A 25,019-nucleotide genomic window follows, 5' to 3' on the forward strand; every position below is an offset into this window, starting at 1 on the left:
TACAGTTTCCTGGGAGAGAGTGGGGGAGGGATGGGAGAGGGGCGCATTCCTCCTCCTGTTACAGCTGGGCGTGCAGGGAAGGAAGCAGACGGGTGCCCGGAACCCAAGATAGCATCCACAATGGAACATGTCTTCGCAGATTCACCCGTATGTGTGAGATATATATGCGCATATGTATGTATAGCAAAAGCAGACATGAGAAGAGAGAACAATTCTGAGAGCGCTGTGGGCACCCCCTCCATGGTTCCTCTCTGTGAGCGCACGGCCAGCAGTGGGTGACACGGGGGAGACGGAACCCTCCAGTTGCCCAGGGTGCTCTCATTTCCCCCGGTCTCCTGTAGGACGAGCCTCTTACAGACGCAAGCATTAAACATTTCCGACAACACGGCCCCTGAACAGAATCCAAGGTTTCTCTTTCCCTCTCTCACACACACAGGCGTGCGTGGGTGTATTCCGTGGTCCCCGGCTGATGGAAGGATGCTCTGGGACGGCGCCAGCTGTCGGCAGCGGCTCCCCTTCCGCTCCCCCCGCCCCTCCCCTTGCACAGGGTGACATCCCGGTGTCCCCTCCCTTGGGGACTACCTCCTCCCCAACCCCCCACCCCGGGAGGACAGCTCACCTGCCGGCAGCGTGGAGAACTCCACGAAGGCCTCCTTCCTCTCCCTCTGCTCCAGGGGAAGTTGCCAGGGCACCTGGTGGGGCTTGGCCAGGACCTTCACTTTGTAAGCCACATTGGGCCTGAGGTTGCAGAACTGGTACTTGTAGCTGGTGGCCCGGACAACGTCCAGCTCCTGCTCGTTGAGGAAGATGACATGGCTGTAGTTGCTGTTGGTGGGCATCCAGGAGAGCTGGGCGGAGACCTGCGTGATGTTGTCCACACGCAGGTGGGACGGTGCCACTACCACGTCCTTGCCCACCAGCAGCGTGCAGCGCAGCTCGTCCGAGCTGCCCCGGCTGGTGACGCACTGCACGGAGATGCGGTAGGTGCAGGCTGCCGTGTCCAGCTTCTCCACCAGGGCCTTGGTCCTGCCACCCAGCGCCAGGCTCAGGCGCGTCTCTGCGTCCACCAGCACATTGTAGGTGCCCACAGTCCCCCAGCCCGGGGGCACCGCCGGGGGCTCCCAGCCCACAATGACACTTTTGGCAAGTTGTTTGATGAGGGTGATTTTCCGAGGGTAAGGCACGATGTCTTCTCCGATGTCATCGATGTTCGTGTCCAGCGTCCCCGCCCCGTGGTCGGAGGGGCCGGAGTCCGTGTGCGTCGGGGAGTGGAGGTCCAGGATGCGCTCCCCGTCCGAGCCGACGCCGGCATGGTTGATGAAGTTCTGATCCTGGTCTTTCCCCAGAGTGCTTGCCAGTCGAGACTCGTCCTGGACAAAATCCACGAAGTTGGAGGGCACCAGGCCCCTCTGCCCGTCCAGGAGCTCGCCTGTGGGGTACGAGGACAGGGTTACCGCCCAACTGTCCCACGGGGGCCCGAGGGCCTGCAGTGGAGTCTGCGCCTCCCCGCAAGGGGACTGCTGTACGGAAAGCAGCAGGGTCACAGTGGATTCCTCAGCCCTTTACAGGAATCACTCCAGCATCACCTCTTCAGGACCCCCGCCCCTGCGTCAGCACCCCGCAACCTGCCATCTGCCACCCCACCAGTGAGGCTGGCTTCCCCCCTAGCGCCCAGCACACCGCGGCCAGCCACCCGCGTATGTGTGTCAACGCCCCCCTTCCAACGGGGACGAAGCTCTGGGAGGACAGGGAACTCTGTTCCCTGCTAGACCTACAGGCACACCTGGCACAGAGTAGGTGCTCAGTAAGGGTTTGTCAGAAGGACAGACAACATGCAAACTGCATGGGTTTGGAGGCTAGAAAAATGACACACCTTACTCTGATTTTTGATTAGGTGATCACACAAACAGGAATTAAAAGGTGAATTTCCTCCCCCCGCCCCTTGCAGAGCAATGTGTCTGTCTTGGCGAAATTCCCGACATGTGTCCGTTTGGTGAGAGACGATCAATTTGGTCCCAGAACCACCTGGAGGCTGAGTGGCCCGAAGAATGCCACCACACTAGCTCTCGTGGCTGCGGGCAGTCACGGCGGGGACCGCTTTTTATTTCATGAAATAGATCTCGTGGCTGCGGGCAGTCACGGCGGGGACCGCTTTTTGTTTCATGAAATAGCTCTCGTGGCTGCGGGCAGTCACGGCGGGGACCGCTTTATTTCATGAAATGGTCTAATTTCTTTGCGTTCTCTTTATTCGTGGGGCTTGGAAGCCTGCTGAGAGCAGAGCCGTGGAAAACTGAGACGCGTTCGGAGGAGCTTCAGAGATGACACCGTTTGGGTGACCTCGCGACACCAGCGGGAAAGGGCTGTTTCCCCTGGCGCGTCGCAGAAAGGGCTTGACTGGGGGTCCGGGGACCCGGGAGGCTGGGCAGCGTGGAACGAAGGGTGGGGTCTGCTCCCAGTAGACACACGCACATGTCAAGGGACGTGCGACGGGCCCGGGCGACAGGGATGCTGACCACTGAGTCAGTCCCGAGTCTCCCAGGATCAGTGAGGATCTGTTTCTGCTCCTGTCCCCAGGGGCCGGGTCTTGAGACGTCAGTCTTTGCCTCGAGGATGCTCGGAAAACAGCGTCATTTGACACAGGGAACACCGAGGAGGAGGAGGGTGGGAGTGACAGCAAGTCCTGTGTACCAGGCCGCATCCTCAGACCCCACGTCTGCTTCCTCATTTATCGCCACAGCTGCCCCTTAAGGTGGCCACCGCGACCTTCTGCATAGTGAGGGGAGGTGAGCTTGCCACTGTCACGTGGACAACGGAACGCTGAGCTCCGCCGCCTGCCTTCCATCCGGCCTCTGGAAAGTCTATGTGGGCACAGTGCCTGGCGCAAATACTCTAGAGAACTCCAACAAGGGTTACCTGGCAGCCGCCTTGGGCACACAGTTCTCCCCTGGTGCGCATATGGGTGACGGCAATGTGGATTTGTGTTAAGAGTTCAAGCAGCTTTGCCACCGGTTGTGGTGAAATTTCTCGGGAGGCCTACCCACAGCTGTGCCACTGTTTTTCCGGTAACTAATGGAAACCAAGAATTTCAATGACCCCAGTCTCTGGCACCTTCAGAAAAACAGCCCAGGCTGGGCTGCCGCTCACCGACCTCAGCGGAGGCCACCTGATCTCGGAGCCCATCAACCCCAGGACAAGAGTCAAGAGTGTGGCCATCAGCTCCAGGGAAACTCCAGGAGGTCACGCAAGAGAAACCTGCTAGTTTAGCAAGAAACAATTTTTTTCTGCTCAGAGGGACAGGAGGAAACCGAGACCCTTCTGTTAGGGCAATGGGAGAGTTTAGGGAACGGAGGAATCTGGATTTATGAAGCTCCTGGGGATGTCCCATGTTCATCCTCTAGCTACAAAAGTGACCAAGGTTATGAGTTTTGGGCAGAGGAATTCCCATTTCCTGATCTCACACTGCGCAAGGTGCAGGAAGTGGTCAGGCAGGACACGGGGCTGGACCACCCTAGGTTAACAACAGAGGCTGAAGGTCAATGGGATCGCTGTGAACCAGACGAGGTGCCCTGAAAGGGTCCCCGGCCCTGCCTCGGAGAAGGTGCTGGGCTGTAAGAGAGGCGGGGAGGAGGAGAGACCCTCATCTGTCAGCCCCACGTATCTGCGGGAGCTCCTGGGAAGCTCTGTGAACGTGAACATGAGAAGGTATCCACCCCGTGTCAGAGGGCTGCTTGGGGTTAAAAATAGGAAACCCCACTCAATCAGACAAAAGGGGAACAAACACCTCGTAACTCCCGAGGGCGGGAGGGTCAGAGCAGAGGCTGGGGCGGCCGAGAGTGATGGGCGGCCTGGCCCTGGCCTGGCCTGTGTGCGCCACCTGCCCGCCACGCTCTCACTGACCTTCATAGAAGCCGTCCTCGTCCATGTCTCCATAGACGTAGAGGTACTTCCCCGCCGTGAGGGGCAGCTCAGCCTCTGGGTTCTCATTTGGCCCGTCAAAGGGGTTGTAACTAGAGAGAGAGAGAAAACCCATTCAGTAATGCTCTGGATGGAGACTGACCCCAGCCCGTCCCTTGCAGAGCTCGGGGCCTCCTCCCTGCTGTCGCCAGGACACTTTAGACCCACGCGATGGTTCAGTGCTCGTGGATTGTGAATGCACTGAAAACTCAGGCCATCGGTAGCTCAACTCACACAGATTTCATGCTGAATGGTAGTTCTGGAAGCAAGCTGTACACTGAGTCCTTTGTATCAGATGACATTTAAATGACTCCAAATTATATTTTTAAATAAACTTCCAAATCAGCAAGCAAATAAAAAAGTAATTAATCCTATCATTGTTCAATATATATTATTGATCACAGGTAGCATCATATGACATATACTCTTCAGTCACCTGCTTACTTTTTACACTTTGCAACATGACATGATTATGTTTCCCCTCATGAAATATTCTATCATATCCTTTTTGATGGCTGTATAATACTCCACCGAAGAGATTAACATACTTTATTTAACCAATTTCCTGTGTTGGGCATTGATATTTCTTCAAACTTTTGGCTGATATAATCAGTGCTGCATCCAATATCTTTATCAACATATGTTGCACACCTGCCCACTTTCTTCCTAAAGATAAGCCCCTAGGTAGTATATTTGTTTGGTCAAAGACCTGCACATTTTAGAGGTCTTAGGCATGTACAGCCAAAATGTTCTAAAAATGGATGCACATTTTATCTTCCCCTCCCCACTAGGACTGTAAAATGCCCGCTTCTCAAATCCTCCAAATATTGGAATTAACATTTTTTTTAAAGTCATGTCCAACTTGCAGATAAAACATGTGAGATGAATTTTTCATTTTCTAATTAAAGGGTCAATTAATTTAAAATAACAGGAAAGGACTCAACAAGAAAATCCAAGTGACATCAGTGATCGTGGGAGATGATCACGTAAACAAAAAGAACAAAGGGTGTCACTCAGTGTCCTGTCACACAAAGGGTGAAGCCGCAGCAGCTCCCCTGGGGGCCAGCAGCCCCGTGAGGTACCAGCACTTTCCTCTGCGTGTTTTATCTGATCCCCACCGACGCTCAGCGAGGAGAGCAGAGATGATATTATTCTCATTCCCAATTCTCATGGCCAGCTGAAGTGCAGTGACTTGTCCAAAGCCACACGCTCATTAGGAGGTGGGGGTGGGAGCAGAACGAAGGTCTCCTGACCCTCACCCTGCATGGGTTTAACCACACCACGTCGCCCTGCCCCTCGGAGTCCAGAGGTCCAGGGACGCCGTCCAGCGCCCTGAGGGTTTTACTGAGTCAGTGACTGCTGGGGCATCTGCATCAGGATGGAAAGCCAAGCAGACGGATGTACGACGTGAAAGTCCAGCGGCTGGAGTGAAGCCAAACGTGGTTTCTGGCAGAGGGAATGGCACGTGCAAAGGCCAGGAGGATGGGAGCGGGGTCCCCTCAGCTGCTGGAGAAGGACGGGTGAGGGTAGGAGCGCCGGGGGCCGTGGGTCGGAGGGGCCACATCAGTGTGGATTTAACCTCCAGAGCTAACAGCTATCGGGAAGGAGGCGTCACCTACGGAGTGACGTGATCGCATTTGCGTTTTGCACAGGGGTCCCTCTGATGCTGTGTGGATGGGGTCTAGCTGGGCAGGGAGTGTCCTTAGAGGAGATGGAAGGGGGGGCTGCCTGGGTATGAGGGCAGGGGTGCAGGGTCCCGGAGGACTCGAAGCTTTCTGGCCTCAGGAGGTGCAGATGTGGGTGCAATTACTGGGCAGGGGCTGGCGGGAGCGGGGCTGGATGCGGGGAGACGGGAGGCCCAGGGTCCAGTTCCAGGCGCCTTACGCTGCCTAGGCTCAGAGAGGCTGTGGCTGCAGGTGGAGCCTGGAGTGGTCCACGTGCAGAAGAGGTCGCCCAAGGCGGGAGGATGGAGCAGGAAGACAGGGGACGGGGCCCAGGCTTCAGGAGGCCGCACATCACTCTCAGGAAGAGAAGTCTCAGCTGGTGGGAAAGAGGGTGGAAGAGGCCAGCATGGGGAGGGGACCGTGGGCACCGAGGGGAACTGTGCACCGACGACGGAGTCCACATCCATCGGGGGTTGACGGATAAAATACGGTCTCCCCGGGCTTCCCTGGTGGCGCAGTGGTTGCGAGTCTGCCTGCAGATGCAGGGGACACGGGTTCGTGCCCCGGTCCGGTAGGATCCCACGTGCCGCGGAGCGGCTGGGCCCGTGAACCATGGCCACTGAGCCTGCGCGTCCGGAGCCTGTGCTCTGCAACGGGAGAGGCCACAACGGTGAGAGGTCCGCGTGCCACAAAAAAAAAAAAAAATGCGGTCTCCCCAAAGTCCGCTGTGATCCGGGTATAGAAGGGGACAGAGCTGCAGCGGGTGAGCCTTGATGACACAATGCGAAGACGGGAAGGAAATGTCCAGAACGGGGAACCCACAGCGACTGAAAGGTTAGTGGTTATTTGCGGTGGGGATGGAGGGGATGGGCTGACACCTGAAAGGGACGGGGGTCTTGGTGAGCGGACAGGAATGTTCTCAACTTGACAGTGGCAAGGATGGCACGTACTGTGCGTTGCATCCAAAGACCGTCATACAGGGTGAAGTAAGCCAGAAAGAGGAAAACAAATACGGTGTCATATCGCTTATAGGCGGAATCTAGAAAAACGGTCCAGATGAACTTAGTGGCAAAGCAGAAAGAGAGTCACAGACGTAGAGAACAAACTGACATTGACCAAGGGGGGTCGGGGGGTGGGACGAACTGGGAGACTGGGATGGACACAGACACACTACGCAAAACAGAGAACTAACAAGGAGCTACTGCAGAGCACGGGGAACTCTGCTCAGTACTCTGTAACGGTCTAATGGGAAAAGATTCTAAAAAAGAGTGGGTACGTGTATATGTACAACAGATGCACTTTGCTGGGCAGCAGAAACTAACACAGCATCGCAAATCAACTGTACTCCAGTTTAGAAAAACGGGGGGACTGTAAGGTATGTGACTGACCCCTCAATAAAGCTGTTTAAAAGGAAGGGTGCGGGACGCCTGCATCGGGTGCCTGCAGAACTTCTGGAAAGGGGCCCCCTGGAGCCTCAGCGGGGCTCGTCCTGCTGTTGGGGGAGGGGACTCCGGGCTGAAGAGGAGGCAAGAGATGGGGAAGCAAGGCCGCTCCACAGGCGGCTCCTAGAGCAGAGGTGGGAGGAGGGGACAGGGCCACGGGGAGCAGGGCTTCTCCTGTTTCGAGTTTGGGGAAACTTCGAAGCAGGGTGCTGAGTAAGGACAGTGTTTAGCTCTGGGGGGGAAACACCCCCAAACTCCCCTTACCTTCGAGCCACTCCTCCAGGGATCCGCAGGGTGTTTGGGGAACTCAGGTCCGCGCGACTCTGTCTGGGACTATTGTCTGCGCTGCTCACCATGTGGTTTGATGTGGCTGGGCGTCAGGTGGAAAACACCCAGAGCGCCAGCAGAGGACGGAGGTGGGGCTCACCGAGCGCCCTGGCTGGGGACCGCGCTGTCGGCTGTACACCCGCTGACCGCCCGGGCTTTCTCTCTGCCTGCTTTCACGCTGGCTGTGGATCCAGCCTCTGGGTGCCTCCGCTCATGGGCACCTTCCCCAGAATAAGGTCTGGCCTCCCCAGGAGAGCGGAGGGAGGGCGTGCCCAGGGAGCAGGGGGCCACCGCAGCCTCGAGGGACCAGGCTCATCGCTGGGAAGGGCCCAGCTGGCGAGGGAGACAAACCTGGAAGGCAGATGGGCATCCCGGCCGCGGCCCCAACTGGCCGGCCCGGAGGGCTCTGCCTGAACAGCTGTGCCAGCCCAGCTCCACACACACAAAGGCGGAACCGACCTCCCAAGAGACATGGGGCGGGGCTGAGCCCTCCTTCCTGGGCCCCAGGACTGGCGTCCTCAACGCTCTCTCCAGTGATGTGGCGATGTCCCCAGGGACCCTATGAAGGATGCAGGCGGGGGGCATGGGGGGGGCCCTCCTCAGGGGCCGGCTGGCGTCCTCATCCATGACGCCCCAGCCCAGGGTGGCTACTCCACGGGCTTCCATTATCTGGACGTCAGAAGTGGGTTTGCATTGGTGAAATTAGTGGATCAGCGGAAAATAATCCACGGACAGGCAGCATAGTTATTAGAAACGGTTCTCACTGGAGAAGGCACACGGCACTGAAGGTGCGCAGACGGGCTCAAAGGAAGCTCGCCCCACCTCCTCCACGCGGGAAGATTTTAAGGATCTAGTGAGGGAGGCATCCACCCTCGGTGACGGCTCCTGAGGTCTGATTCCTCGACAGCTCTGTGCACAGTCCAGTCCCCTCACGGGGGACTCTGGTTGCCCGTCGCCCACTAAGAGGGCAGTGGCGTCTGCCCCCAGAACACTGCCCTTCCTGCCCGGCCAACCCAGGAGGCAAACAAAGGGTCACTGGGGCATCTGGAAACACAAGAGCCCAGGTCCTCACTGAGCATACAGTACAGGAGGTCTGACTGTTTTATGTCTGCTTTTGGTGACTATTCGATTCATCCGTGTCTGCACACCCGGCAAACTCTGGGCATTGTAACGCCTGTCGCATTATAACCAGGCAGGGAAGCTGCAGGGAGGTGGCTAACCTTCATCCACCTCAAAGTGTTCAGTGGTAACACAAAGAACCTGCGGGCCGTGCGTGAGCAGCCTGGCTCACGTTGGTGGACACAGACACCCAGGTCCTCCAACGGGAGCTCAGCTCTGCAGCTGTAACAGCTACGTGACGTGGCCCAGGCACCGGGCGGACAGGGACGAGGCCGGAAAGGCACCGAGCAGGGGGCTCTGGGCAAGGGGGCCCCTCTTTGAGTTTCAGCTTGCCGCCTGTCATGGGGTGAACTGCGTCCCCCAAAAGAGACGTTCAGGTCCTGGCCCCTGTGGAGGGGAGCTTATTTGGAAATAGGGTCTTTGCAGGTGGGATCAAGTTAAGATGAGGTCATATTGGAGTAGGGTGGGCCCTGATCCAAGGACAGGGGTCCTTATAAAAAGAAGAGGGAACACACAGAGACCCACAGAGAAGAAGGGCACGTGAAGACGGAAGCAGAGATTGGAGCGGGGAGCCTACAGCTGAGGGACGTCAGGGATGCTGACAGTCAGCAGAAGCTGGTCGTCCCCACAGCCTGACTTCCCACTTCGGCCTTCCAGAACCGGGAGAGCGCGGGTTTCTGCTGTTTTTAAGCCACCCAGTTGGTGACAGTTTTGAATGGCAGCCCTGGGAAACTAACACGCTATCCAAACGCTTGCTATCAGAACAGACAAACCCTTGCCACCCTCCAAAGCCCGGATGAACTGGCCGCTTTCTCTCGGCACCTGGGAAGGGTCCCCTCAGCTCACGGAGCGTTCCCACCCCCATCACCCCACCTGCCCAGAGGCTGCCCGTGCTTCCGGATGCTCAGAGGATGTGGAGAGGACCGTCGCTCTTACCTATAGCGGGCGACACACAAGTGGACCTTCCCCGAGTATCTCTGCTTGGCGGTACTGGAATTCCATTCATTATCCATCTGTTGGAGACACAATGGACGTGCAGGTCACTGAAGCTGTAGGCGTCACATTTCATGCCGGAAGCACGCAGGAGATCCCTTCCACGGTCCCCCTGGGCTTTTCAGCCTCAGATGGTGGGACCCCCGTGAGATGCGGCCACACCCAGGTTCTTGGTCTTGGGTGTGACCCAGAGATGGGGGCGGGGTCCTTCCCTTCGGGCTTCTTGGTCACACAGAGGACAGTTAGAAAGAACTTGTCTCCCCCAATACTGTATGATATCACTTCTATGTGGGGTCTAAAAAATAATACAAATGAAGGTATGTGCACCACAGAAACAGACTCACTGACACAGACGACAATTTTGTGGTTACCAGAATGGGGGAAGCGTTAGGAGTATGGGATTAGCAGATACAAACTACTATATATAAAACAGATAAGGATTTACTGTATAGCACAGGGAACTACAGCCATTGCCTTGTAAAAACTTACAATGGAGTATAATCTGCAAAAATACTGAATCACTATGCTGACACTGACACAGTATTGTAAATCAACTATACTTCAATCAAAATTGATGAATTAATTAAAAGCTACTTTTAAAAAGACCTCATCTTCCCACACCCAGATTGGACTCAAGGTTAGGACCATCCCCCAACATAATTTAAGGCCTGAGATGTCACTGCCCCAGACCCTGCCAGGCTCCTCGGAGGACACATTTAGGTAATGCTTTGTGCCCTCAGCCCTCAAGGGCTCCGTGCAGGGAGGGGAGCACACACGCGTGGATGGTGCCCGGTGCCCCCGGGAATCCTGATCAGGAAAAGGGACACGGGGGCTGCTTCCTCCCGATACCCCCCCGCCCCGCCCCGCTCCTCTCTGCTGCCCGAGTCTGCCGGGCACCGGGACGCTGCCTATAGGGGTTTCCTTACACCGGCTACAACTGTCTTGGGGTCGGGAGAGGGAGGAAAGGGCACCAGGGGAGGGTGGGAGTGACCATGAACCCCGCCCACCCCGGGAGAAGAAGGCCAGGTCCCTCCTGACACTCCCGCACCGGGGAGAGGGCTCTCCTGGGGGTCACAGCACGGCACTCCCCGTCTCAGGGCCTTCAGTGGTTCCCCCTGGACTTGAACCAAAAGTCGAGAGCTTCCCTGAGGCCACAAGCCCCCTCCCCAGCTCCCAGCTCCTCTCCAGCCCCAGTGGGCTTCCCCTGGGCTCCTTCTCACAGATAAACAGACCACGAGTGGCCAAGAAGGGCCGCCCTGTCCTTCACCTCGTCCCTCCGGGTCACCGGCTTGTTGGGTTCACGACATTCGCTGTTACCCGACTTTTAGGTGTTGACTTACTTATGGTCATTCAGCCCATGAGAGCAGGGACTCCCCCTGCCCCCATCTGTAAAACTGGGGCCACACGTCCTGGCACATAGTAGGTGCTCAATGAACGGGGGTGAAGGCAAGAAAAAGGGGGGCTGGGGAGAGAGGGGGAGGGCCGCCAACACCCACAGCCCGCATCACGGCGCACTGGGGCAGCTGCCTCAGCCAGGACAGGACTCACGTCGGATTCAAAGCTGCATCTTGGGCCACCAGGTCTCGACAGAAAGGTGGGCTTGATGGACAGAGGTTCTGGCTTGTCACCTGGGAGCGGGAGGGGCCGGATAGATTCACTGATCACAGTGCGGCTTCCAGCGGAGCTTTCCTGACCTGTACACCAACATCGGAGCAATTTGAGAGAAGACACGAAGGAAACAATCAAAGTGCACTGGTCACTTGCCTTCCCTGTGGGTCTTTCCCTGTCTTTGGCATCAGTCTTGGACTTTTATTTTGGGACCCACCCATGTCCCACTCTTAATCTACACCCCCGGCTCTGGGCTGCCCATCCGGCAGAGTCCACGCCTGGCTACACCAATTGTTTGGTGGAGATGGTGGTGTTGCACATGAGACGGGAAGGCCCAATCAGAGAGAACTTCATGGGAGTCACGGGCAAAGAGGCTCTCTTTTTCTCTGGCTTAAAATGGAGAGGAGATGAGACTCAGTGATACTGCAGCCACATTGCCACCAGGAGGAGGAAAGTCCATCTGAGAATGGAGACTGCTCATAGAAGGAGGAGCTGGAAGACGGAGAGGGAGGAACTGGATCCCAGTGGCATGGCTGGAGCCCCTGAATCCAGCTGTACCTGAGGCTAAACCCAGGCTCTTCACCTACTCTACGGGATAAATAAATTCCTTTTTGCTCACACCAGTTTAGGCCGGCTTTGCTGTCACTTATGACTGAAAGGGACCTGACTTACACACAAAGTGGCCAAATGGTCAGGTTTATGGCTAAAAATTATTCTTGAGACTCACTAGCACCAGAGCAGATCTGCCCATCCTGTCCTCACGGGGCTGCTGAGCCCCAGCCCAGTGACATGTGGCAGGGCGGGGAGAACTGAGCACCTTGACCAATGCTGGCCCGGACTGTCGGGTTAAGTCAGGCGTGTTTCTTTAGGACCGGATGTGAATTACAGAAGCAACCATTTCCCTTCCCCACGTTCTCACTGCCTGGTGGCCTGCGGATGCTCCTTTCTGGCTCTGTCTAGTCTCTGGCTGGCTGTGGCTCTCCCATCACAGGGACAGCTCCACTGAGGAAGACCACGCGCTGAGCCCAAATCAGGAAAAACATACAGGGTGAGAAGTGCTCCCACAAAGGTTGTGTAGAAGTCACCCCCAGAGAACCCCCACTCCCCTAGCTGATTAAGAGAACTGAGAACCTTGGGGGACCATCACTGCAACAAAGAATTGATGCTGCAGTGGACCCGGGGTCCCTGCTAGGAGGCCATATCTCAGAGCGCAGCGGCCTGGCTCTGGTCACTGCCCAGGACCCCTAATGACCACAGCAGCCAGTGCTTGGCATAGCAGGTGCAAAGTCAATATTTACTGAATTAATTGACTCCCTCAGAAAGCCGGCGGAGGGCGTGGCCTGGCTGCAGGGTGCTTCAGTGCTGCAGGGGAGGTGTTTCACCCCGACACAGGACTCGCCCAGGCCAACGAACTGTGAGTGGAAGAGACGTGTCCTGCTTTGGGGCAGAAGCCTTTTTGAGCCAGTGTCTCATTTGTTATGCTTCCTTTCCCTTGCCATGGAACATTCCAGATGGGAAAGGCTCAGCATTCCCCAGTGAAGAGAGTGTGGAACCCATTCCCTGAGCCAACCTGAGACGGATGTGCAGTGTGATCGAGAACAAGACTTGTTCTCTTTCAAGCCCCTGCGATTTGGGGATGTTTGTTACTGCAGCTGAACCTAGCCCATCTTGACTGATACACCGCTGCCGGGAATAGCAGGGGGTGACACCACCAGCAAAGGTGAAGTGAGTATAGCAGAGTCGCCTCACATTCCCATTTTAACTTGAACAAATCCAGTTGTCTAGAGCAAGATACTTTGTGGCATGTGGCATTTTACCTGCCCTTCTGCTCTCTGAGTGAACGCGAGATTAGAGACAGAATCATGCAGTGCCCTCAGCTGCACACCCTTCACGCTCGCGTGTTTCAACATATGCATTTTCTGGGAAATACGGCCACTAAGGTCAAATCAATGACTTTATCCAGTGTTTCACCAAAACCCAGCTCCAATACTGGAAGGAAACTGGCTGTGTAGGGGCAGCCCTGGGAGGTGGCGTGCCCCCTCCCTAGGAGATTTCTGGGGATGCTTCTGTCGCTGTGTGATTTCTGCCTTGCTGGTTGCAGATGTGACTACTGCACAGAAGGCGAGTCCCTTAGGGACTCACGGTCAAGCGGTCCTTGTCTTCCTCAACCTTGGGAGGACCCAGCCTCAGGCGGGAGGCCCCCAGGGGATGCACGGCACGCCTGCCGGGTCCTGCTCTGACCCTGCACTGGCCCTGCTTGCTCCTCTGCCCCCCCACCCTCCCCTCCTGCGTGAGGAGGAAAGGCCAGCCCAGCGGCGAGTTCCCTGTCACTCTCACCCTTAAAGGGGCCCCTGCCATCTGCCGTCAAGGAATGACTTGGAGGGGGGCTTCAGGCCTACCAGGCATTCCTCCCACGACCAAGTGATGCTGGCACACCAAGGATGCGGCAGGGAGGATGCCAAGCCTGTCTGGCTTTGCCAGCAGGGGGCCCCCGTGGGCGAGGTAGCGTTTATCAAATGAGCTGGTCTGTTATCACGATGGCTCTTCCACGGGGCTGAACGGAAGCCTCGGTGCAAACCTATTCTTCTACCGGGATCGGAGACAGCGTCCTGTTTGGGTTTTGCTGGTTTTGTTCTTAGCATCCATTTTCCTCCGTCGTGAATTAGATCCTTTCTTCCAGATCCTCTCAACACCGACTGAACCAGGTCAATCACTGCTCTCCTCCCCACCCCCGCTGACCCACGAGCTCGCCCTGGACTAACACATTCTCACGCTGTGCTGCAAGGAATTCGCGTAGGGGGCCCCTGGCTGCCACTTTTAGAAGGGGCCGCTCGCAAGTTGGGCTGGGCCGTATCCGGGAACACAGCTTCTGAAGTGTTCCTGCACCAATAGGAAAGGCTCCCTAAGTGACGGGGTGCTTCCCTGTAACCAGCCTGTATGCGCGGCCCGGTGTGTGCCGAGCGCCTGCCTCGCCCTGGGGGGCCTGGGGTTCCGGTGTGTGCCAGGCAGAGGTGCCCACGTGCCCAGCCCCCAGTGCACCCTGGAGGCTGCATCTCTACTGGGCGTCCCTGGGCTTCACCACCGCACGTGGGTGGCTGCTCGTGGGGCGCTCTGGGTGGTCCTCCCAGAGGAAAAAGGTACCGACTGTCTGCACGTGGATCCCCCCGGACGCCCGTCTCTGCGGGCCCACCGTGTGTCTGTCCTGTGTCGCCAGAACCGTTCTGAGCCAGGAGGACACAACGTTATGCTGAGTCCCGGGGCTTACCGACTGCTCGCGACCCGGGGACCCTGAAAAGCGTGCATGGCCGAGATCACGTGAACCTGCAGCCCCGAAGCTCTCACCCAGTGGGAGCTGGAGAAACGGTCTTTCTGGGAGGCAACCTTCTCTGACCACCCCGTCTAAGTGGCCCTGGGTCACATGCTCTCGTCACCTGACCTCCCGCGTCTGTCTGAGTGGGAAGCTGCCTAGTCACTCATCTGTCCCCTTGTTTCTTGTCTGTGCTCCCCCCACCCAGAGGGGCTCCACCCAGGGCCTGGCCATCTGCTCAGCATCGCGGCCTGGGGGGGTACCCTGTGCTCAGAACTTGTCTGTTGGGGGGGTGTCCAGACCCCCCTCTCCCCCTGTCTTGTGTTTCGTGGCCACTTAGCATTCTCCTAACGCATGAGCAGCGCGGGAAGGGAGCAGGAAGCCAGGAAACATGATTTATCAAGACACAGGCAGCATCGCCTTGTTTTCAAAATGAAAAGCGTCCAGAGAACTTACCCTACGTTCTGACAAGACCCAGGAGAGATGTGGGAACTCTCTCTCTTTTATGGAATTCCAGAGTGAATATCTGACACTCATCTCCAGTAAACTTGAAAACATCGACTGTTTTACAGGAGGATAAAACTGGGCCTGCGACCCGTTCCACCTTCAGTGGAGAGAAAGTTCCCTGACTGAGCAGGGTATTCTGTTGCCTACACTGGGAACCTTCCATGACGTTACATTCGATGCCTCTGGGATCAAAATTCCCCTCAACCAGGCAAATTCAAACCTCCCTGCCCCCCACCTCTGCATCCTAAACACAAATGTGATGGGAGGGCATTGAAATGCACCGCTGTTAGTACCGCTGCCTTTGTCAGAAGGGAGGTTCCAAGTACATCACAATGTCAACAAGCGGCCACTGGGTGAAAAGAGGGGAAACGAGGGAAGCTGAGAAGCCCACCTGGCAGATCCCAGCGTAGACCCCAGAGCCAGACCCCTGGGGCCGAGTCCCGGCTCACCCGCCCGGCTGGGTGGCCCACTAAGCCCCCCCACCCGTGTTGTCTGTAGAACGGGGCTCAGAAGGTGTGCGGAGCCACGCTGGTCGGCACCGTCAAGGGCTGAGGACGAGGTCTGGCGCGTGGGGTGGACGTGGGAGACGCCGGCTGGCCTGTACCGCCCCAAGGCCTGCTAGGCTGGTCACCGCCCCGGGTGTGGTGAGATGCTCTGTCACACACCTCCACCCCCGACCCTTGCCAGCGCCCCTTCTCCATCCCGGCCGCCGTGCGAGGGAGGGAGGGAGGGAGAGAGGGAGGTCGGTCGGTCCAGGCGCTTACCTTTGCCAATGGAGGGAGCCAGTCCGTTCATGAAGCTCCGGAAGGGCTTGCCGGGGGACGAGGGGACGTCCAGGGAGCTGCCTCCCTGCAGGTCGATCTCGCCCGCGTGCTCCCGGAGCCGACCCAGGTCCCGGGACAGCAGGCTGAACTGCTCACTCTGCGCGCGGCATTTCTCCTCTAGCTCCCGTGCCCTGCGCTGCGCGCGGAGACCCGGACCCGCGGTCAGCAGGCGGCCTGGCCTGCTGGGGCCCCGCGTGTCTGCGCACAGGTGTGCGTCTGTGCGTGTGTGTGCACGCGTGTGCACAAGAATGCATGCCACGTGTGCATGGGGGGATGACAGTGCGTGTGCGTGTGTACTGTGTGCATGTGTGTTGCATGGGTGTGCACAGGACTGAGTGCCGTGTGTGCATGTGTTAATGACAGTGTGTGTGTGTGTGTGTGTGTGTGTGTGTGTGTGTGTGTGTGTGTGTGCAGGAGGGCTGCCTCTTTCCTCCACGCGAGAACGGTGTCTGAACAAACTAAGCTTCCTGTGCACCCTGGCCGTCGGCCAGGTTTCCTCTCAGGGCGAACGTGGGAAAGCACAGGAGCCGAGAAACCTTGCAAACACTCAGATCCCAGCAGCCAACTGCGGGTTGTTCTGGGCTCTGTGTACAGCCCGGGCACTTTGCGGTTGGCACGCCTCACTGTAGCTGCTTGAAATTTGCAGCGTGAGGCGGTGACACAGCCCAGCTTTGCGGACAGCTCAGTTGCTAACCCCTGGATGCAGTTTTCTTGTAAGCTGCAGAACCCCAAAGCACCCCGCTTTGGCATTAAAGGGAAGTGCTGTTTGCTGGACTGGCTTAGCAACATCGCTGCCATTTGCAGACATCGGAGACATCTCGGGAGCACCAGGGAGCTGGGAGCGTCCCCTGGGCACACGCGGCAGGGAAGGGTGCCCTGGGCAGCTCCCCCCATTAACCCCCATCTCTCCCTGCTCTGGGTTCTCAGCTGGGCGGGCGTGACCCAGCCACTCTCCTCTCCCTGGGGAACCGTGGTGCACACTCCCTACACCTCCTCCCCTGGCGCCCTTTCTCCTGCTGTCAGAACTCCCTGCCCTGGGCCACCGGAGGAGGGGCACAGGGAGGGTCCGCTCTGCCCCCTCCCCTGCAAGCTCCCTTCCTGACACATTCCAGTAGCTCCCTGATTACGTCTCGTCTGCCTCCGTGACTAGATCATTTATGCACCAAGCTTGTGCTTTCTGGTTCCCTGAGACACCCACGACGCGCTGCATAGCACTGGCACATGGCAGGTGCTCTGTAACTGTTTGCTGAAGCAGAGAAGAGGGGACCCCCTGACTTGCAGGCATCACGTTCCTAGAGGCAGCCGCTTCTTTCATCTGCATGGAGGTCCTGCCTTGTCTCCCTTCCTCAGTCTGTGATAAGTGGAAAATCCCATCTGCTGTATTATTAACCGTGGGCATCGTCTGGCTTCCTCCACTAAAATGTCAACTCCACGAGGGCAGGAATTTTTGTCCGCTTCTCTACCGCTGTGTCCCCAGCACTCGGACTAGAGCTTGGTACCAAGTCGGGGCTTGAGAGATGTTTGGTCTCATGGCGGTGTGCACGCAGGGATGCAGGACAGTGGTAGACCGATGCTCTCTTCCTCTTCCCGTCCCCCCCCTTCCCTGTCCCTCCTCCACTGGTGTTAAGCTTTTCAGCTCCTTAGGCCAGAATGAAGTGCTGTTTATGTCTGAGATCATGGAATTCTAAAAATAGACCTAACAAATCCCAAACCAATAATTAATTTCTTCGATGCATTTAACAAAATCAGCAGGATTCTTCTCTTAAAAGGCTGAATGAGCTTGGCTACGATTGCTGTCACCACCGAGGAAGGCACAGAGGTGAGGCCAGGAGCCCCTGGGCACAGGTGGGGACGTGGCGAGATCCGCCTCCCGCCCGGGCACCTCCCATCGGGGAGACGCGGCACCCGCCCAGGAGCAGCGGTGACCCCAGGATGGCGGCATCGGATGCCTCAAGGCCAAGGGTTCTGGCCCTCCCTGCTCAGCCCTGAAGACGAAATGTTCGCTCCAGGGCTGAGCGACAGGTCCTCAGGCAGGGAACAGTCGCCAACAACCCAGCCTCAGGCAGGAAGGGCATCAGAAGAGCCCTGAGCTCACCTGTTCATCCAGGTGTGCCGCCAGGTGCCCTGGTGGCGTGTGTGGGAGGGTGTCAGGTGAACGTGGAAGAACACAAATGCCACTTAGATGGCCACATCCTCATTGTAATGTGCACAAGAAAAAGACAACTGGTAATCAGGTCCTTCATGTCACGCGGTGTGTGAAAAGTGAACCAACCCAAAAAGCAGATAGATTTTTCATTGATGTAACATTCGTGAAATGACGAGACTAAAGCAGTGGAGAGCTGATCAATCGTTGTCAGGGTCTGGGGTTGGGGGGAAGGTCCGAGTACTAGGAATTAAGATGAGGGCGTGTCTTTGGGGGGTGGAGCCATCTGTATTCCCGGTTGCGGTTCATGAATCTCTATGTACCATCAGATTCCACAGAACTAAGCGCCGAGGGAAGGGCAAAGAGTGAGTCTCTGTGGTTTGGTTACCGATAACTGTGCCTGCGTCAGCTTCCTGGTTCCAACAATGTACTCTGGTCACCCACGACGCTGTCCCTGGGGAGGTGGGTGAAGGTACACAGCGACCATCTGTGCTACTTTCGTAACTTCTCGGGAGTCTCAAAATTATTTCAAAATAGAGAGTTCTAGAAAGTGAATGGATTTAAAGAAAATACGAAATAATCACGGAGAAAATCTCCAAGGCGGTACATGAAAAGCTGGCGTTGTGGGAACATCAGATCAGGAGCCTTGAGCGTTAGAGCGGCCGAGGTCTCAGGAGCCCACGTGGAGGTCGGGCATCCGAGGCGCCTGGAAAACAGGCCCATGGCGGGAGCCCTTGATTTACTGGGGCCGGGCGCGGGCGGCACGGAGAGGAAGGAGGGCAGGCTGTGCGCTCCCAGCAGGCCCTGTGGGACTCAGACCAAAGCAGAGAGAAAGGTCGGGGCTCATGCAGGGGTGCTGAACCGCTGCACGTTTTAGGTGCTACAGTGAACTCCGTCTCCTGGGCACCACTGCCGGCCCGCCAGGACCCCAGCTCTTGGAGCGCCTCCTTCCAGGGAACGGTTCTTTGTTCAGGGTCCCCTTCACTGATGGGGACTGTGGCAGGCGGTTCTCCCCGGCAGCTGGCACAGGACGTGCCTGTAGAAAGGGGGCCGGCTCTGACGTGAGTGATGAGGGGAGGGTCCTGGAAGCAGGTGGATCGGAGCTGACGTCAAACCATCTTTAAATTGAACATCCCCGGAGGTGGTGGGAGATGCCCATGGGAGGAGGAGCGAGGCAAACCCCCGGGATCTTGGGGACCAGGGGGCTGGGGGAGGAGGCCCCTCAGGGGCAGAGAAGAGGGGTGTGCCTTCTCGCCAACAAGCGTTTCGTAGCACACGTCTGCACACACGCGACAAGTGGGCTGGAGACGTGCTTCCATTGTGACCCGGGAGCGAAGGTGTAGCGCTAAGCCTCTCCCACCTGGCATTTCTACCCCAAAGATTCTAAGAGTCCTGCGTGATCACACCTAATTCTTTGCCCCTCTCTTATCAATTCCTTGTTTTGTTTCTCCTCTGGGTATCCGAGGACACGGCTTCAAGACAGCAGGAGGACAATTCCCAAAAGTCAGGCAGCTTCCAGATGCCTCTTCTCACTAATTTCAGGGGGGAAACGGTCTGAACAACTAGGAGATGAGGCGCAGGGACCCGTTAAACCGGAAGAACATCCCACAGGTGAGCGCTCCCTCTGGAAAGTTCGCCAAGCTTCCCTGCTGTTGCCCCCTTCCAGGAAGGAAGCAGGTGTCCCTTCCAGAGCCTCCATGGACACCCTCTCCGGGCCTGGCTGCAGCTGGCGGCGGCTGGGTCTCTGATGCTGAGCCCGGCCGCTGGGGCTAAGTGCCTCCGATGGTCCCCAAGCTGCTACCAGAAGGAACTGCTTCCAAGTGATGCAGAAAGCAAACAGCAAGCCCACTGCTGGGGCCGGCCGGCTTACTGGGGTGTCAAGATTGATTTCAGGATTCAGGGCACCACCAGCTCCTGGCTGGGTGGCGACACCGGTGGGGCAGAACCACGCCCGCTTGAATTAACCAGTCTGCTTGAGTGTCCCCATCCCGGTTTGTCCCGGCCCCGCTTCTCCTCACCCTGACCCGCCACCTGAGCATCAAGAGCGGAGGGCGGCTGCATTCTGACCGCAGCGGGGACAGACGGCACCGTCACCCGGCAAGTAAACCCCGACTGGAATCCACAGCAGAGACTTGCAGATGTGGCGGCGGGTATTTATAAAGACGAAGAAAACACGTTCAAAGATGCACCTGCCAGCATTCCCAAGGTCCTCCACTCTGTATGTTTCATCTGTTTTTGTTTCTGTTTTGCGGTCCGCGGGCCTCTCACTGCTGTGGCCTCTCCCGTTGCGGAGCACAGGCTCCGGACGCGCAGGCTCAGCGGCCATGGCTCACGGGCCCAGCCGCTCCGCGGCATGTGGGATCCTCCCGGACCGGGGCACGAACCCGTGTCCCCTGCATCGGCAGGTGGACTCTCAACCACTGCGTCACCAGGGAAGCCCTGTATGTTTCATCTGACTTCCAGGCTTCATAAAAGGGAGCAGATGAGTAGGGCACTGTGCCCTGTAATTAGTGTCCAAACCAGGACAATTTTGAGGGTCCAGGGATGCTGTGAACACTCACGCTAGCACAGCCAAGCCAGGGGCGTCCTAGGCAGTGCAGGAGGGATTTGGGAGTAAGTTGTTCTGTGCGGTGTCTTTAGGGGTAAACAAGATTTGTGGTGCTATTTATTGCTTAGTGAGTACCTACTGTGTGCCAGGGCCTGCCAGGGGCTCTCTATGCATGAGTGCTGATGGCCAGAGAGACTCCCTGGGGTAAGCTGGTGTGAGCCCATTGCATGGCTGAGGAAGACCAGCCCAGATGGACTAAAGACCAAGGTCACACACCCAGTAAGTGGCAGGACACACCCAATCCTCTCTGACTCCAGGCTCTGGGCTGTGTCTAGATCCCAGACCCCCCCACTCTCTGATTCACTCAGAGGGCGTGGAGGAAAGTCACATAAGCTCACTGGGCCTCGGTTTCTTCATCTATAAAATGGGAGAGAAGCTTCCTTCCAGAACTATGGAAAATTGTTAAGTCCAGACTCTGGTGGGCATGGTAGGGGCCCCATAAGATCTTTTGTCCTCTGCGGGCAAAGGACAGCGCCGGGGGGATGGCTAACTAGTGAGCCAATCACCCTCGCCTCTCAGACGGCCGAACTTCTGCTTTCAGCAAAGGGGATGGTGCATTTCAGCCCATGCAGGTATGTTAGAATTTCCCCACTTTTTATCATCAGCGGGAGACACGGAGAGTCTCTCCATACTCCTTCACGGTGATTCCCAGTTAAGAGAGAGCCTCCACTGCCAGGTGAATACCCACCCCCCGCGCCCAGCTCTTGCCTGCAACTGTAATGTACCCGGAAAACCCCATCAATTCATCTGAACCGGCTCTGAATTCCAGGATCTTGACAAATAATTGCTCTGAATCTTTACAGGACAATGCCATCTTGATACTAAAATGTAACAAAGTAATAACCAAGGGGAGACTTGGGTGAAGGTGACTTTTTAATTAATGTTTCGCATCCTTTAATGTGTGTGGAGTCAGCACTATTAAAACACAAGTGTCTTAAACGTTTGCTTTGGTTCACACGATTAATGCCTTTATCAAATTGTCCAACCAAAGCACAGTGAATTCTGCTGCTGGTGGGTCTGGGTCATTTGAGACTTTTGTTTCTGTATAGACGAGCATTAGTCACAGAGGCACCCTGTGCGCAGATAAACACCTTTCACTGATGAGACTTCAAAACCTGGGGCTTCCCGTTGACTGTGGCTTTTGTCCTCCCAACTGCGGTTGGGAAGGGGAGCGTTAGGGAGATAAAGCTGGAGCCAGAGGTGGTCCTGGGTGGCTGAACCCCCAAATACCTGCCCCAGTTTCTTTGTCCCTAACAACCTCGCCCTCCAGCTAAGACTCATGGGTGCAGGGCAGCCAAGTCTACCCTAGGGAGGCAGAGGCCCCATCCCCACACTTCCCGGAGGACAGAGAGTTCTTGCGAGAGCTAAAGGCAGAGCATTAAGTATAAACTTCTTTATCTGCGCACGTCTCAGATTCTCGACTTGGCTAATATCTGTCTGTCCACTTCAGTATCAAAACTGCATTGCTCTGTAAAGATTCGAGAATTCAGACGTGGCAGAGCCAGGCCACCAGGCCCCCACCCGGGGAGACTGCACTTCCCAGTCTGCCCTGCAGCGAAGCGGGGCTGGGTCACTAGCTCTGGCCAGCGGCCTGTAAGCAGAGGTGACACCCGTGCCTTCTGTAGCTGAGACACGGAAGAGGTCTCCCTGCCGTGGTGACCAGGAAGCCGTACGCTCCGGATGACACAGCCTCAAGATGCAGGGAGCCTGGATCCCTGAGCCACCATGTGGAGTGGAGCTTCGTGGAGTGTTCCTATATCTGCAGTGGCAAGAAACGAACCTTTGTGCGTTGAGTGCGAGACTTTGGTGTTTGTTACTGCAGCACACCCTTGCCTAACCTAACACGTGCACCAGAGACCAAGTTCATCTGTCTGATGGGACCAAACATATTCATTTGCTCACAAGCACGCTCCCTTGCCAGACGGTCACTGAGCATCTTAACACAAGCCAGGCAGCAGAGGGTACCTGAGGCCTTGTTTAGGGACCCACAGAAATGGTTTCATGTTAATTTCCTTTAAACTCAGAGGAAAACTGAATATAACAATAAAGAATCCAACCTGGATTATATTCGTCTTTGCACCTAAGCAGATGTAAAATATAATTTTAATGTTTTTATGGAAGAAGGGACCCATGAAAGCAAAAGGAGCCCGGGGACCAGGAGAGTCACCGTGCAACTCAGATGCTGGACCCTTGCCTCCAGATGAGCCCTGTCTCCTTTCGAATGAGACTCAGGGATGAATGGAGCCTGTTCAGGCTCGTCCTGGCATCGCCCGCAGGTGGATGCCTTGGTCCAGGAGGACGGCAGCAAGTGCTGGGAGTGAGGCCATAAATACCTAGGAAGGAGCCCTGGAGAATCAGCCACAAAGCATGCGAGACGCACATGCGAAGCACTCAGCACTGACACGCTGGCGGGAAGCAGCTCACCACGGGCGAAAGTCCCCTGGCAACGGACCCCAGAACTCGCTGCCTCCTACCCAACAGGATTTAGGGTTCACGGGCCCCACAGTCACGGGCCATCTCTTCTCAGCACGGGCCATCTCTTCTCTTTTCTCAGTGACTTGAGATGGTGTTACCCGTGGACCCTCAGGGCCTAGGCTCTGCTCTTAGAAGCTGTGTGTCCTTGGCAGGTGGATCAGCGTCTCTGTGCCTTGGTTTTTGATCAGCGAAATGAGGAGGTTGATACCAACCTCCCTGGGTGGTATTAAAAGGATGAAATTCCATCACTCTTGTCACTTGTGGCCGCGTGGCATGCGTTCCTGTCTCTGCTGCTGCTGGGGAAGGGCAGCTGGGCTGCTCGGCCAGCGTTTCCAAGTCTGGCTGCTGCGGGAGCTGATCCACCTTTTGGTACAGGTTTGCTGGCAGGAGACCTGACCCCACCTCGCAGGGAGGTCAGGATTCCGAGATCAGAAGATGCTGCCGTGCAGTGGTGGAGGGTTTGGATTCTGACGCCAAACTCCTGGGGCTTTCGCATCCAGATTCTGCTCCTGACTAGCTCCGAGGCTTTGCGGAAGTCATTTCTCCTGCCTCGGTTCCCCTGGTTGTCATGGAGACTGAGAGGGACAATACGTCCGTTATCTCCTAGGTAACCCGCAGATGCACCCTTAGAACAGTGCCCGGCTCAGAGAAGGGTTCAATAAACATTGCTGTTGGCACCGTTGCTGTTGTTATAACTATTTTCTTTTGCTTCTTTGTCTTAAACTCACTCCCTCATAAAGTGCCAAGGAAGCTATGTAGGCTAGTACCTGCTCTTAGGCTGTTAGGTCTGCAAACAGCAAACCTGGATTCTGATTCCGGATTCTGAAAAGCTCTGTTCTATTTTCAGTTGACTCCTGACCCCTGTCTTTGCTCAGCCCCCAAGCCAGCCCAGATCGGTCCTTGGGTGTCCTGACCAGGAATAAAGACACCCCACCCCCCCATCTCCAAACATCCTGGCCAATCATTCATCAGCAAACAGCACTGAGAAACGTCCACAGACCCGGATGTGCGCGTGTAGGTGTTTTGAGGGGTTGACCTAACACGTCTTCCGGGGCAGCCCTTCTCCGTCACTGCGTTCTCTCTAGCTGCGCAAGGAGGTGGGTTGTTCTGCTCGGTAGAATATCTGACTAAAGGAAGTCACCAGCCTGCCAAGCAGGAAGCACAGAGAACGAGAACTTCCAAACGAAGACTACACTGCCTCCTAGGGATGCTCGGAGGATCGGCGGGCGGGGTCGCACTCGGGTTATTCTTGGTCAACAATTCTGGTTACTAAGGTGCTGAACCAGGATTGGCCAAGATTCCCGGGGGGCTTACCCCTTCAGACATAGTTCTCCTTCCTGTAACCAGCCTGGCACTCTCCAAACAAGGCTTCTCGAAATACCCGGAGGGCTGGTTAAAACTCAGATTTCAGTCCCCCACTCCGGGTTTCTGACTCAGTGGGTCTGACAAGCTCCCCAGTGATGCCGATACTGCGGGTCCCAGAACCCCGCTTTGGAAACCACCCAAGAGTGAGAAAAGTCGTTGGTTCTACAAATTCACGGCCAAACTCAGAGTTTTGGAAAAGGCTCAAAACCCTGTTTGGAGGGACAGCTCATTTCTCTTCTTCCCCAGGCGGACGCCTGTGAGAACAAGCAAGGGTCCCCAGCTGCTGGGAGGGTCGCCGCCCTCACTCGACACAGAATGGGAATGGGACCGCTCAGGTGCAAGGCTTGAATTCCGATGACGGACCCACCAAATTCTGGGCTCTTGGCCGGGCTCGAAAGCACGTGGCTGACCCAAGGGTAGAATCATCCCGACAATTCTCCTCCCCGAGGTCATCTGAATTCACAGAACGTTCTTCCAGCCTGAGAATGGAAGCCGGCTTTGCTGGCCCCGCTCATCACTTCAGAGGACAGAGCCCTGGGCCTCAATGCCCAGAATAAAGCACCTCCCTGGGGTGGAGCCCCCAGGGGCAGCTCCTCGGCTGCCCTGGCCCCAGGGAGCCCCAGGCACCCACGACCGCATCAGAAAGCTGCCCATTTTCGGAAGAAGGAGCGGATGGAGCGGGC

The 25,019-nt window shown here is 56.6% G+C and overlaps 1 protein-coding gene across 7 annotated transcripts in view; it reads right to left on the bottom strand.

Moving 5' to 3' along the window:
- RIMBP2 (RIMS binding protein 2) overlaps positions 1 to 25,019 on the bottom strand; it is a gene marked incomplete at both ends in the record, with an annotated part of 100,945 nt that overhangs the window by 37,769 nt on the left and 38,157 nt on the right. For all 7 annotated transcript variants that reach the window (XM_082852998.1, XM_082852995.1, XM_082852996.1 and 4 more), the window contains 5 exons: positions 620 to 1,429; positions 3,898 to 4,007; positions 9,443 to 9,519; positions 11,048 to 11,193; positions 15,686 to 15,881. In XM_082852998.1, coding sequence (XP_082709124.1) covers positions 620 to 1,429; positions 3,898 to 4,007; positions 9,443 to 9,519; positions 11,048 to 11,193; positions 15,686 to 15,881 — 1,339 coding nt within the window. The remainder of the gene's footprint in view (positions 1 to 619; positions 1,430 to 3,897; positions 4,008 to 9,442; positions 9,520 to 11,047; positions 11,194 to 15,685; positions 15,882 to 25,019) is intronic.

Source organism: Leucopleurus acutus, assembly GCF_964270905.1.
Source record: "Leucopleurus acutus genome assembly, chromosome: 13".
In the NCBI taxonomy this organism is placed as follows: Eukaryota; Metazoa; Chordata; class Mammalia; order Artiodactyla; family Delphinidae; genus Leucopleurus; species Leucopleurus acutus.